At 33.5% G+C, this 14,864-nt stretch overlaps 1 protein-coding gene across 3 annotated transcripts in view; it reads left to right on the forward strand.

The window, feature by feature from the left end:
* Positions 1–14,864, forward strand: part of PXDNL (peroxidasin like) — a 628,077-nt gene that overhangs the window by 429,743 nt on the left and 183,470 nt on the right. For 2 of the 3 annotated variants that reach the window (XM_054692271.1, XM_054692272.1), the window contains 3 exons: positions 1,843–1,914; positions 8,695–8,864; positions 11,480–11,597. In XM_054692271.1, coding sequence (XP_054548246.1) covers positions 1,843–1,914; positions 8,695–8,864; positions 11,480–11,597 — 360 coding nt within the window. The remainder of the gene's footprint in view (positions 1–1,842; positions 1,915–8,694; positions 8,865–11,479; positions 11,598–14,864) is intronic. The other variant, XM_054692273.1, reaches the window with a different exon arrangement.

The following is a 14,864-nucleotide window of genomic DNA, read 5'->3' on the forward strand; positions in this document are numbered from 1 at the left end:
ATTTTGAAGATTAACTTCAGGGAAGTAGGAAAGGACAAAGAGTAAAAAGAAGTACAGGAGTGCAGTTTTGCACCCTTGCTGAATAGTAATGCTGAAACAGTACTGCTGTTTTAGTGCTGACACTGAGAATGTACAATAGGAGATTAATAATAATAATAAAGCTTAGCAAAAATAAATCATGCCTAAATTGTCCAAATTTAGTAGTTTTTCTAATGGTAGCTAAAATATACTATAAGTTATTTATCTTCACCTAATATGCTCTGAAATATAATTCGTTAAGGCTGGCAGTGGGGAATGTACTGTGTGACACCCATTTGCACACTCACCTTAACCTAAGAGTTTACATCTTCATAACAAGTCATTACTTTTGAGATTTGTGGATTGAATGGGGCCAGGAAGATGAATATAAATAATCAAGCAGGAAGGAGCAGAGGAAAACTTTATTCAGATGTGTATCAAGTTTCCAAAACCATAAAAATAGTTTGGTGTCTGCTTACTCCCGTTAGGGTTAACCTTAATAGATAAAAGAGTTAAAGCTAAAAACATAACATTGATAAGAAAACATCATCAAATGGTTTTATTTCATTTGAGGACAGGAATACTAGTCATGAAGTAGACATGAGAGACTGAGGGAGCTAATTATTAATATTTTCCAGACATGATTTATTACTTATGCTTATTTCTTTTATTCTCAAGAAATAAATGGCATTGAACTTTCTTCCGTGTTGCAGGGACTTTCTTTTGTGTTGTACTGTTTTGTGCTCTGTTTATACATGTACTCTTTTTTGAATATGCGTTTAGTGGTACTATTGACCAGAGAGTCCAAAGCTGGTGATTCCTCTCATCATAATTTCTCTATCACAGATATTTTGGGCTGGGGCAGCCTTGAGGGAACCCAAATGAGTGCAGGCTGCCTATGTGGAAGTGGGGAGAGAAATACTGTATCTGGGTCTCTGTCTCCTGCTTCCCTCCATCACAGAAACAAACCTGGCAGAAACAAACCTGAAAGATGAAGTCATGGGAATTGGAACCTGGGAAATAGACATTTATGTAATCCCTGGGGGTTTGAGGGGGAACAGGTAAATGACTGGCTGAAACAGTGACTGACCTCACAAGCACTGAAGGGGATTACAGTTTAGCAAAGTTGTCACTGAACTGTAAACTGAATTATGGACATGTTTACCCCCTTCAGGATCCCATTAACCCTGTTTATTTGCAAGCTTCCGCAGTCATATATTTTTATTTTGCGATTCTTTTTGGCTATTTGCCCCAATTTCCTATATGTTTGAAGACATTTTTTATGAACCCCACTTTAGCATTGATAGTCTCTAAATCAAACAAAAAATCGGGGGCCTCCCCAGTGGTGCAGTGGTTGAGCCCTGGGCTGCAAAGCTGCCCGCAGCCTCTGCAGTGCTGGTTCCATCCCCGGCTGCCAGCGAGGGTCCCACATGGCGTGCAGACCTCTCCTGCCACCCACTGCTAACCTCAGCAATGTCCCTCGTCAGTCTGGCTGTTCTGTTCCCTTCTCTGTCTCTGGAGAATCCTCTCACCCTCCGGCGCTTCTGACTATACCCAGTGCTTGTATAAATAAATATTAAAAAAAAAAACCAAAAAATTCAAAAGACCATAAATGAGAAAACACTAATGTGATAGTAGATACATACATGCAAATCTTTATACACATGTAATCCAAGTGCTTGAATAAAAGACACTGTTTTGTTTTGCCCTTTCTCATTGAAATACTTTAAAAAATATATTTGGACTTATAATTAGATTTTAAAATATTGTCCCCTAAACATATTGTTACTATGTTGTGATTAAAAGATATCTTTTATTTTTCAGATTTTTACATAACAACAAATTATCTAAAATACCACCTGGGAGTTTTTCTCACCTGGACTCATTAAAAAGACTGTAAGTAAAAGCAAATGAATAAGCACAAAAGCCTTATGATTTTCTTCAAAAAAAAAAAATAAATCCCAAAAAAGATCTGCTGTCATCTCCTTTTGCCATGAAAGATCACTGCAATTCTAGCGCATTAGGGAGAAAATGGTTTTGTTAATTGCAGAGTGATAGAGGATGCAGATAAGCTACTGAGCTATGTATCATCTGTTCTCTTTAAAATCACATTCAAAAAACATACTGAAGATAGAAGTTTTCCTTGGTTTTCAGTAATTACCTTATTGGTCAAATCTAAAGACTTTCAAGACTTTTCTTACCCTTTAATTTTTTATTAAAAAGGGTATGTGTCAACCTCCAAAGAAAGTTTAACTCTTCTGGCCAGGTTTCAGAAATTCTCCCTTTCAGCATGTATAATTTGCCCTGTAGTTTATTTCCTCTTTTGTTAAATGAAGCAAAACTAAATCTCAACCCCAGTTCTCTCCTCTCTGTTTGCTCCTCTTTCCTTTCTGTGTGACTCACTGTTCTTTACTCTGATCTGCCTCTTCATCTAGCTGCTTTGTTAGTGCTTTCCATTTCTGTTTTATTTTTTTGCTCAGTGGACACAAATATAAATTGCAGTTACAGAGTAAACATCAAGTCATTGTTTGATGACATTTTCTGCCAAAGTTTTCTTACTGATTTCAACACAACCATTTGGAGTCATATATATATATTCATTTTTTAAAAATATAGATTTTATTTTTTAAAGCAGTTTTGTAGTCACAGCAAAATTAAGCCAAGAGTTAATAGTGATCCCATTACACCCTCTGCCTCCATACATGCACTATCTCCCGCAATATCAACATACCTCACTAAAGTGGCATTGTACAGTTGATGGATCTACAATGGGCACAACTTTTTCACCATATTGTCCATAGTTTATTTTAGGGTTCTTATTGGTGTACAATCATTTTTATAATGGCATGCCTCTGTCATTATAGCTTCAAACAAAGTATTTTCATTGCCCTACATATTCTCCGTGCTCCATCTATTCATCCTTTTTTCTCCTCTACCCAACTCTTGGTAACCACTAAGCTTTTTCTGTCTCAAAGTTTTGCATTTTCCAGAGTCAGATAGTTAGAACCATATAGCATGTAGTCTTTTCAGATTAGTTTCTTTCACATAAGTTTCCTCTATGTCTTGTCTTGATTTTAGAGCTCATTTCTTTTTTAGTGTTCATTATTGCCTTAACAGTCTTATTTATAAATCATATCTTATTGTTAATCAAATAAAAATTTGAAGAACATTGTTTGAAAGGGTCACAAATGCTTTATTTTGGTAGTTGGAGGAATATTTTATTTTTTAGCCTGCTTTCTTTCTCTTATGTTAGATTTGCTATATCACTTAAAGTTAGAGTCATTGTCTTTGTGTATTTGCAATTGTAATTCTCATTATTTCTTGTCTACCTAGTTTTCTATCTGAATTTCATTTTTAGTTTATCAGTCTCTCAGAAATCCTTGAAATGTGAAATCAGTTTTTAAAATCCATTTATGTTATTTTTTTTCTTGTTAAATTTTAGTTGCAGCCTTTTACATTAAGTGAAGCAGTGCCTACACCACTTCTGGAACACACAAACACACGCACACACACATGCACAAATAAACAATAGTAAAGACTAGAGAAGACTGAGGGAGATTAAAGTGATGTACCACTTTGCATCTTATATGCATGTACTGTATTTATTATAAATGGCTTAAGCCATTTTTGTGTATAAAGTTATTAATATCTAAGTTTGATGAATGATCTAGTTTATGAATGATAAACTTAGATAACTACGATTTTAGCAAACTGCTCCAGGGTCCATGAGCTCCAGATCTGTCTGAGATGGAAGGCATCGGTACCTAGTTATTCCAAATTCTCAAACTTGTATATACCCAAGTTATCATTAAATGAGGAAATACCAGAATACCAGAAGGCAAGTAAGCTATACCTACAATCAAATTAATTCCCTCCTCAACAAAGAAGTCTTAACAACTGGATGTGTGTCAATTTACTGCGAGTACCTGAAAGTGACTGAAACCTATGTGAATCATGTTTGCTATATCATCTCATGGTCTGTATGTGACACCTGAATTGTTTTCTCCATCTGCATCATATTTCTATCTCACAATGAACACATTCCTCACAGGTGTACTAGGAAAATGAATGAAATGTCTTTTAAAGACTGATTTTGGATCGTTAAGTGAAAGGGATCATGCAAGTACAAGTGATGCATTAATTCATTTTCAAAGAGAGAAAATTAACTTACCTGGTTCTGTTTTTTTTTTCCCCTTTGAAATTACCCTTTGAGCAGTGAATAAGAGCATACCTGTGTGTGTGATATTTCATGAAAAAAGCACTTTCAAAATGGATAACTGTAAAATGATAATGATTTTAGGCAAAATATACTAACATTTAGTAAGGAGTAATAAAGAGAAAAAAATACACTTTTCTTATTTCTATTACTTTCTATTTTTTGACATTCATTTTAACATTCATATATTATAGGTAATGTTCCCCAAATGCTTTCCTGGTGTAAATCTGCAGATACTATAATAACAAAGGGTCTCCAAATAGATTTGATCCTTATACTGCATTTTCCTCCTGATATGAAGGAATATTTCAATGACAAGTAAAAAAAAAAGTAGTTGCTTTATTCATATTTTGCATTCTTGCCATGAATAAGTGCCTTAATTGTAGTTGACAGTAAAAATTATTTTGTATGGTATCTTTTTTGGTGTTTTTACTTTATGTTCAATTGCTACTAAAACATACAAGCATGAGAATACACAAAGTACTGGATCAGCAATTAGTAGTGGACATATAAGTAAGTTAGGAGTATATCAATAAATGGAACATTCTGGACTGTGAGAGTCCTTTATCTGTGATCGAGGGCCCTGTATCTGTGATCTTCCCAAAGGATTTGTGTTGGTGTCTTTCCTCATGTGCAACTCAGAGAAACCTTGTGGTGATACTGAAGTGAGAATTTATTCCTTAATATTTAGCAACTACAAACTGTTGCAGATATTAAACTCAAATGTAAATCAAATGAATTAAATTTGGATTCACTTATGTTGAAATTACTGTTTTTTAATCAAGTAGTTGATATAATAAGTCAATTAGTGTCAATGAAGAGCCAAAAAAACTGAAACCACCAACATTCTAAATGAATGTTAGTTAACTTTTGCATTGGATAGGTCACTCCACACAAGGTTGAAAGTGTTCTCTTTTGACTCTGACTTGATTGTCTCAGTTTAGTGTAAGTCCTGATTGAAGTGTTAAGAAAATAAAATATACACCATTATGTAGCTTTTTTTTTTTTTTTCTATAAGTGTGGGCTATTACCACACTTTGTTTGCACTTTATTTTTTTTTTTTGACTTTTTTTTTTTAATATTAAATTTTATTTTTATATTCCCCCATACAATTGCAAACGCCCCATTCTGACCCCAATCCTTCCCCTCCCGCCCCCCACCCCCCAAAAAGTGTCTCTGGTTCATAGTTTTTTGTTGATTTTGATTTTCACTTTCTTATATTCATTTTCCTGGTCCCTTATTTAAGTTTTCTAGATTCCTGCTATGAGTGAGACCATCCGGTATTTTTCTTTTTCTTTTTGGCTTATTTCGCTGAGCATGATCCCTTCCAGTGCCATCCATGTTGCTGCAAATTGCATGTGTTTATCTTTTTTGAATGCTGAGTAATATTCCATGGTATATATGTACCACATCTTCTTGATCCAGTCATCTACTAAATATAGCTATTGTTTTCAGTGTAACACAATTTAAAAGCAATATTAAAACAGTGCAGAGGCTTGGGGGTAGGTCATAGTTTGTGAGGTTCTCACCTGTGTACTCATGATTGCAACACATTACCCAGGCACAGGGTGCAGCGATAGGGTTTTATTAACAAAGGGAAATTGGGAAATGGAGTTTCTGAGACCACTAATGGCTGGCTGTCCTACTGTAGATAGTGCCCACAGTGTCCACTAGTCCAAAACAAAGGCTAATCATACTACATAGTCCTGTCTATTCCATGAAAACCTGTAGTTGGTGGCATGCCATTAAGTGGTGACACGCCATTAAGGATCAGAAATGGTGGAGTTGTCTCAAAGGTGGCTGGGCACAGGTCACATTGCCAGTCAGCACTGGTCAGCAGATGATGGTGCTAAAGAACAGGCACCAGTGTTACAGAGCTAAGACATCTGTTATGTCAACAGCAAACAGCTCTCAGAAATGCTCGGAGTAACCCAACAGCATACAGTTCTTTTAAAAACTCCAGGATTAGACCAAATGTGTTCTCTGCAGCTGATGTTAGAGGCAGGGCAGGAGGCAGGAATAGTGGTCAGGCTGCAGTTTGAAGTGGATATCAGATATAAAGGACTGAGGAGGTCTCACAAATCTCAGAAGGTCTCTGAGAATGTCTCTGTGAGGGTCTCTGCAAAGATTTATGAAGGTCTTGAAGTTTTCAGAGGTCTCTGCCCCAATCAATCTGACTGAAGCTATCTGATGAATGCCTCAAGTTGGTTATTCTAGCTTATACCTTCAGGGTCACCACCTTTCAAGCCCGATTAGTCCATTCACAATTTTAGATGTTTTATTGGTTCCAGTTGAGCTACAATAAGATCGGTATGTTTGCAATTCAGAAAGGCTTCAAAATACTTGAATGGCACTAGTGAGAGCTTGACTGATTGATCCATTGGGAACTTGGACCTGATCGATCTGTTTACAGTTCCAGCATGGTATTCATAAGTGAAACCCAGGCCTATATATTATAGACCTGCCCTGCACTCAGGACAGGTGGTCATGGTGGTGGTTGTCTTTTCAGGAGAGCCACAGTCAGAGCCGGCTTCAGCAGGGCCAGACACTCATGTGAGCAACCTCCAGCTAGGAGCCATGGGGTTCAGAGACTGCTTATGCTGTCTAAGTCCTCCAGGCTGGCCTAGGGGCGGCTGCAATGTTGCCCAGGTGGATACTGCTGGATCTTGGGGTTTATCTACAACGTGTACACAGTAGGCTGTCCTGAAACCCTGAGGTGGACCTCAGAAAAGTCATTCAGGCCCCAAAGCATCTGGGAGCCTTAGTGGCTCCTGTTTAACAATCTTATGAACTGAGTATCTACAATATACTTCACAAAACCATCACACAACAAATCTTTATTAAATTTATTTTTCAATATATAGTTTCTGGAAGTATTCTAAATTCCAAATTTAGGGAAGGGTATTTTTTTTTTCCTTTCTAAAGAAAGTCCCTACCCCAGTAAGTTGATTTTGACAAGAGCTCTTAAAACAACTACATGATTTGTAACTTTATCTGTAAATTGGTCCTTTGAATTCCATTATTTTCTCAGGTGTTTCTAAGGGCATCTATACATGCTATCAGGAATTATAGCATTTTTATTGTATTTAAATGACCTAACACGTTACTTCTTACAATATTTAAACATCTCCCACTTCCCTATCAGGAATATGATTTATTCATATTATCTTTTAATCTTGGCAATTTTCTTTTTAGAATGTAACCTGATCACCACTGTAGACAGATTGACAAGTCCATTTAGTTAATTCTACCTTTTTATCCTTTGGGATGAATAAAAGTGGTAATTTATCATCTGTGTCCTTTTACTATACATCTTTTAGCAAGAATGGAGGTATACAACATAAATCTCTTTGACTTTCTATTAATTTTGTCTCATGAGAAAAATCTTCTAGAAAGGATCAGAAAAATTTAATAGAACTTAGCAAAAGTGAATAGTTTGTGTGCCTAGATTAGGAAGTAGCAAAAAGAAATGTAAAATTCCTTCCCATTACAATCTGCAGAAAATTCAAGATATAAATCTTTGTAAAATTGTATTGTTTCTAATAATACCTTTGTAAAATTGTCACTTGGTATAAAAAGTAAAAATCAAAACCTCCTATCTCTATCCTTTAGGGAAAATTAAACAAAAGGAAACTATTCGCATTGATGTAAAGGAGGTTTGCAGAAGAAGTGAATTATTTGGGATGATTGAGTGAATTGTATACAACATATTTTTAGCTTTTCATCCACAATGAAGTATTTATCCTTTCAGTTATTTCTATGAAAAAGTAAAAACAACTACACTATATATATAAATTCTCTGTTCTTTAACATTTTAAAAATTGTAACATTTCATTATATATAGTTTTAATTCTTAATTTTCCTTTTTTAAAAGATTTTATTTGTTTATACAAGAGCTGGGGTACAGGCCAGAGGTGCGGGAGGGTGAGAGGATTCACCAGAGACAGAGCAGGGAGCAGAACAGGCAGATGGTCTGAAAACATTGCTGAGGGGAGGAGTGGGCAATACAGGAGAGGTCTGCCACGCCATGTGGTTATCTCCCTGCCGGCCAGGAATCAAACCTGTATTGCAGGGGCTGCAGATAGCTTTGCAGTGCTGCTTTCAACCTGCTGCACCATTGGGGAGGTCCTAATTCTTAATTTTATCTAAAAAATGAGCATTTATTTTGTCTTACCGTTGTTTACTTATAACCAAATAATATAGAGCATGTTAAGTAATAACTACTATTTTGTGTCTCAAAGTGCTTTCCAAGAATATTGTTAATATGGAGATGCATTTATTCTGTAAAATATGAGACTAGACAAGCATTTACTTTGGTGTTTGCTAGTAAATTAGAATACTGCACTCAAAAATGTAACAGAGGAAGTATATTAGAGGAAATCAGATATTTTAACTCAAGAAATTTAAAATAGAAGTTAATGTTCACTTTTAATAGTTGTAATTCTTGGTTGCATGCCTAGGCGTCTGGATTCCAATGCTCTTGTTTGTGACTGTGACCTAATATGGCTGTGGGAACTTATGCAAAGTTATGCCCGAAATGACCAAACTCAGGCTGCTGCTACATGTGAACATCCCAGAAGTCTCCATGGACGTGCCATCACTTCAGTGTCTGTAGAGGAATTTGATTGTGGTAAGTTACTTTCTCTATGTATACACAGCAAATTGTCTTTTGTTTGCCATCTTCCTATATAGGTTATTATGTCATTCTGCATTTGAGAGGATATGTAGTCAGAAAATGGTCATGATGGATTTGGGGGGAAATATGGCAAATTTCATTTTCAGCATCTGCATTTTTATTTAAGGAAGTGTTTATCATCATAAACTGTTGGAGTTTAGAGAGTCCTTGGAGATAATTTATTCTAACTTCCAGAATTTTAATTATTTAATTATCTTTTATTTATTTATTTAATTTATCTCTTCAGGAATCAGAAGTCTGACCAGCATTAAAGTCATCATATATACCTTAATATCACTTAGTACTAATAATCAATAATTTTATTTTTTAACTTTAGATAAACTAGTTGATTATATTCAATGTTAGGAAAAACACTCAAGTCAGATAAAATAGAGCTTATACAATGAGCTTATACAATCCATCCTTATATAATGACAACCTAGTTTAATACATCTCTTTGCTCTTTCAAATATTGCAGAATCTGGATTAATTAATTAATGTAGATTAATTAATCTACATTAATATTTTGATGACTTTAATAAATCTATGAAACTTTACTTAAAAATTGAGCATGGCTTCATATTATATTGTTTGGTTTTCACTTAATGTTTAAAATATAAATGAAATAATATTTATTTGATTACTTATTTATTTATCTAATCACCTTATTCCTATATATATATTTAAGTATGAATAAGTGATTCTAAACACATATAAACATGTGTTCACATGCGTGTATATGTGAGATATTTGTATTTCTTAGAAATTTGTTCAGATGATGACTTGTGATAGAACTTTGTTTTTAATGCCACATTCACTGATAAGCCAGTTTTAAATTTATCTAAGGAGGTAATTTGAGAAATTACATTAAAATAATTTAATTACATCCACATTGAAAAATAAAAAGATTTTGATTTTCATTTCCAATTTAGATTCAAATTTTCCCTGCTATCCATCTTTGCTACTGAATTCTAATATATGCCACAACTGAGTTTTGCCTAGAATGTATTACATCTTAAATGATGTTCCAGTTTTCATTTTTCTCACTCTTTAATCTTTATATATGGGTATATCATTAAAAACTCATATCTGATAATGTCATTCTTCAGTTCTAATTTTTCTGTAGATTTCCACCTTAAATTAAAGCATAAAATCCTTGACAAGGTCAGAACTTCCTATTGTTAACCCTGGCTACTCTCCGTCATTTATTAATACTTTACTTCTGTTTACTCAGTTTAGCTAGCATGCTGTTCTTTCAGTCCCCAGAAGTTCTTAGCATTTTTTCTGACTCAAGGAATTGTCTACATGCTGTTTCTACCTACACTATTTTCTTACATCTCTTTTTTTCCCTAATAACTTTCTTCTTAAATACTAATTACTTGAAAAGGCTTAACTTTTCTCCCTACCTACCCACCTTCTCTCTACCATACACACTGAATTCGTGTTGATATAATCACTGAATAGGCTATTTATTTTTATATATTTTATTAATATATTTATATTGTATTATCTATTATTACCATTATATTTTTATTATAACTTATTGCACATTTTCATTCATTTCTTTGGTTTAATTTAGTTGTTACAATAATCTATAATATCATTAGTACAGATTTTTTTTGTTTTGATCACTGCCTCATCACTAGTCTTTGCATTGTGTTTGACACACTGTAGATATATTTCATTATTTTTATAGAAAAAGTATAAATGAATATGTTTTTTAATCATAAAAATGAATAAAATCATTTCTTCCAAACTGCGTAAAGCCATGATGTTGATTATATGAACATTTTACAAAATGGGTAAGACTATTAACTATTTCTATAATTTGACATATTGGGAAGGAGAATATGATATACTAGGTATAATTATTAATTTGTGATTGCAAATCTCAAATAACAGCTATAAAAGGAAGATTTTTGTCATATAGCACGGCATAAAGAAACATGGAAATTTGCTTTTGAAAAGTAAAATTACTTTTTGTATATTTTTCCCTTTAAATTCAAGAATATTACCTGTCTCTTTAAAAATTTAATCACTTCATTTCCTTATTAAAATTATTTAAATGTTTCCATATTTTAACTAGTCAGTTGCCATTTCAGAATGAAATCATTCATTTACGTTGCTAAGAAATTTTGCTGTACTAGGTTTGAGGTCCAGGCATATAAATTCTTATATATAGTACAAAGTGGGTAGTTAGATGACTAATTGTTTAGTGCCTGAAAAATTACAAGTTCAGTTTAACTATTTGGTTTGAAATGTTAACCCATTAAATCAAACTCCTTTAATGAATATTATTGTATGGAACTATGAGAAATAAAAGTGCATGGAAATTTACTTGATTTACTGTTTTGGTAATACTGTTATTCAATGAAACTTTCAAACATCTAAAGTTTAAGTGAAATTTAGATCTACTGTCTAACTGGCTCCTGTATTACTGAATAAAGTTAGTTTAATATGTAAAATTTTAATGTATAAGGAAATTTTAATTATCTATTGTTGTTTCTCAATAATATATAAAATTTATACTTTGTATTTTTTTATGTATACTAATCATTTATTTGTTATAGAGAGTCCTCGAATTACTTTTGAGCCACGAAATGTGGAGGTTACATCAGGAAATACTGTCTACTTCACTTGCCGGGCTGAAGGAAACCCCAAACCTAAGATTATTTGGCTACATAACAAGTAAATACTGGGCATGAGCATATGTAATTATCATCTCAATTTCAGTAATCCATTTTTCTTCAACTAATTTATCTACAGATTAAATATATGAAATTATCAGAATTTCTTAGGCAACAATTCTCTTATATTTTTTGACTTTCCCAAAATATCTCAAAGACTTTTCTTTAAAAAATTGTATATTTTTGTACAAACAAGCTAGTGTGTTTTAAAATCTAAATATAATGTGCTATAACTCCATCTCATCTTAAATATTTTGATTCAAACTGATATTTCATATTCAGTGTTGCAACTTTCAGTAGGGGAACCAAATGAGGGATCAGGAAAAAATAATAAATAATTTAAAAAACAAAATTAACAGGAAACTATATATATCAGAGATATTCTGCAGAGGAAGGGCATGGAGAGGAATCAAAGCAGGGAAGGGAAGAGCACAAAGGATTATGGTGATGGTGCATGGGTGAACTGGTGGTGGGAATTTTACAGGGACTACACCTGAGAGGAAAAAGCAAACATTGTACAAAAAGAAAGATAGATATAAAATATATACAAAATGGAAAAAGATTATGTAAGTAAATTGATAATAAAATATATGCAAATTATTTAAAATACTATTCATTTATTATTATTATTTTATTGTCACCATACTATTTGAAAAACATAGAAGCTGTAATTCTAAAAATCCATAAATGTAAAATCAAATAATAATAACAAACTTTTAAAAAGTTAAAATAAAAATCCTAAAAATGGAGTGAAATGGTAACAAAATGAATGCATATATACCTGATAAAATTCTTGTAAATTATTATTATTATTATTATTATTATTATTACATCACTGGTAGCTCACATGATTTGATTTTCTTTTTGCATTCTTGCACACAATCTCCTTGATTTTCTTCTCTCACCTGTATAATCTGAGTTTTTATGTGCTTTCATAAAATATTCTGAGATTTTATAAAAAGCTTGTTTTTTGCATTTAATTTGGATAGCTAATTGTAATCAGAAACTCAAACATGCTTATAAAATATGCCTTAAAGTCTTGCAAGAAAGTATAACTTAGAAATAGTTTAGAATGAAGTCAATTATGAATACTATTATATCTGGAATCTAGCCCCAGAGAAAGACTTCAGTTGATAGAATACTTTAATTTATTTCCATCTGGAGATGGTTCAAGGATAGTTGAGAAACAGAAATTGATGCTTGTACTGTCTTAAAACTGCTTATTCTTCCATCTAACACTATAAATCTAGTCATTATGTGTTCAAGGTTACCAAAGTACTGACTGGTATTTAGAAAAGGACAAATGAAAATCAAATTGCCCAATGGGATATTAACAGTGGCCAAAATGTTAAGATGCATTTAAAAGGAGACAGAAACTGAAAAAGAAGGAATAAAATGAAGAAAAGATGAAATAGGTAAAATATTTGTTAAAGCAGTAGCCATTTTACATTAAACATCACAGATGGAAGCATGTTTTATAACAACACATCTTAATTATTGATTGTTGTTCAGTATTTTTAATACAAAGATAATATATATATTCTGAAAGTGTATGAAATATAAACTATAGTATAGAAAGTAATTTGAAACAAACATCTGTTTTAAACCAGGGTAAGAATAAATGCTGTCAATTCATCAAAAGCTAATAAGGAGTCCTTTTCTTAAGAGTAAAACAGACTTTTGAGTGACTTAGGAATATGGAGTCTATTATGCAAAATTCCAAATATATCCTGTGAGAATTCCAGGAAGGATGTTAGAAACAAAGCATTAGAGGCACTGTTTGGAGGAACAACTATGAATTTTTCAGAAATAATAAAAATGAGATTTCAGATCAAGTATTGTACTCATTCCCATTCTTTAAAAAGAAATCTATACCTGAAGATTATGATCAAAAATTTAAAGTCAGAGACAAAATTTTTCATTCCAAGATAATTTTTACATTTGATTACCTTCAAATTTATAGCAGTTACACTGACAATTCACTTTACATCAGCCATAGGCAATAAAATATATTTAGGGTGTTAAGGGAAATATGCTAATTTTCTTCAGTTTTATATTCAACTAAATTATGTGATAAGTAAAAGAACCACATTTTTAAACAAAGAAATTGAGCCTGTTGAGGGAGATTTTTAAAAGTACTCCCAAGAGAATGCAAACCAAGATGATAATAGGGGTTATTCATTGCTTCACATGCAAGAGAAACATCTAACAACTATCCAGTGGAACTCTGAGAGAGTGCTAAGACTTGGGCCTCTACTGAAATACACTTTGCACCTCAGAGATCAACATACACTAACCAAATGGGATAAGGAGAAGACTCATACTTCATTGGGGAAGCAGATGGAGAGAGAAACTGTGGTCTGGGACAGGGATGACAGATAGCAGCTGTGCTGGCTCAGTCAGTGGCCCTGGGGAAGACAGAGTAGAAATAGTGCAGAGACACACACCCTTCAAGCAGGTAAAGTACATGAGAATAAGTTGAGATTCTCCATAACAAGCCAGAGCTCTGGTAAGCAGAAAAGGTCTTCTGGGATACACTACTCCTTTCCCATACTTCAGCTCTGGTACTGAACTTATGAATTGTACTGACAGTGGACAGACTACTGACTCATATCTCAGACCACAAAGAGGAAGGATATTGGCAGTGCCACACCCATGAACCAGACCCCTACCCTGAGCATGTTTATAAGAGGGAGAAGGCACCTCAAGACCCCTCTTACACCCTACTGTCAAAAAAATAATGAAAATATCTCAGTACCTTTTGGCCTCTCAGCAGAGGCCAAAGAGAAAAAAAAATAATAAAGCAAAGAGAATTCAAAAATATCTATACTTAAGAAACTCAAAAAGAAGAAACTTCAGACAGACAAGTCAGAAAGACACAACAAAACTCAGAAAACCAATTGAATGAGTTCAGAAGTAAAATTAGTGAACATAAAGTACAAATTGAAACTTTAAGAAAATAACAGATTTAGATGTCACTAATGTGGCAACAGTGAAGATCTCTAACCTCACTACTGAAAAGGTCATCTAAGAGTTAACCAGAACAATGCTACATCTGGGAAGTCCCTCTGGCTTAGGAGCAAAATGGGGAAACCCCTTGAGCATCACAGACCAAGACAGATTGTAAAGATGAAACAGAGGAGAGTCATATAGCAGGAGTTGTGTGGATAGAAATGTCTCAAGGCTATGGTTTAAGGACAGGGGATACAGAAGGCAAGGCTGCTGGCTGAGCCAGAGAACTGAAGAAGGGAAAGCAAAATTGTATGGA

This window comes from Talpa occidentalis, unplaced genomic scaffold (assembly GCF_014898055.3).
Source record: "Talpa occidentalis isolate TD23 unplaced genomic scaffold, MPIMG_talOcc4v2.1, whole genome shotgun sequence".
In the NCBI taxonomy this organism is placed as follows: Eukaryota; Metazoa; Chordata; class Mammalia; order Eulipotyphla; family Talpidae; genus Talpa; species Talpa occidentalis.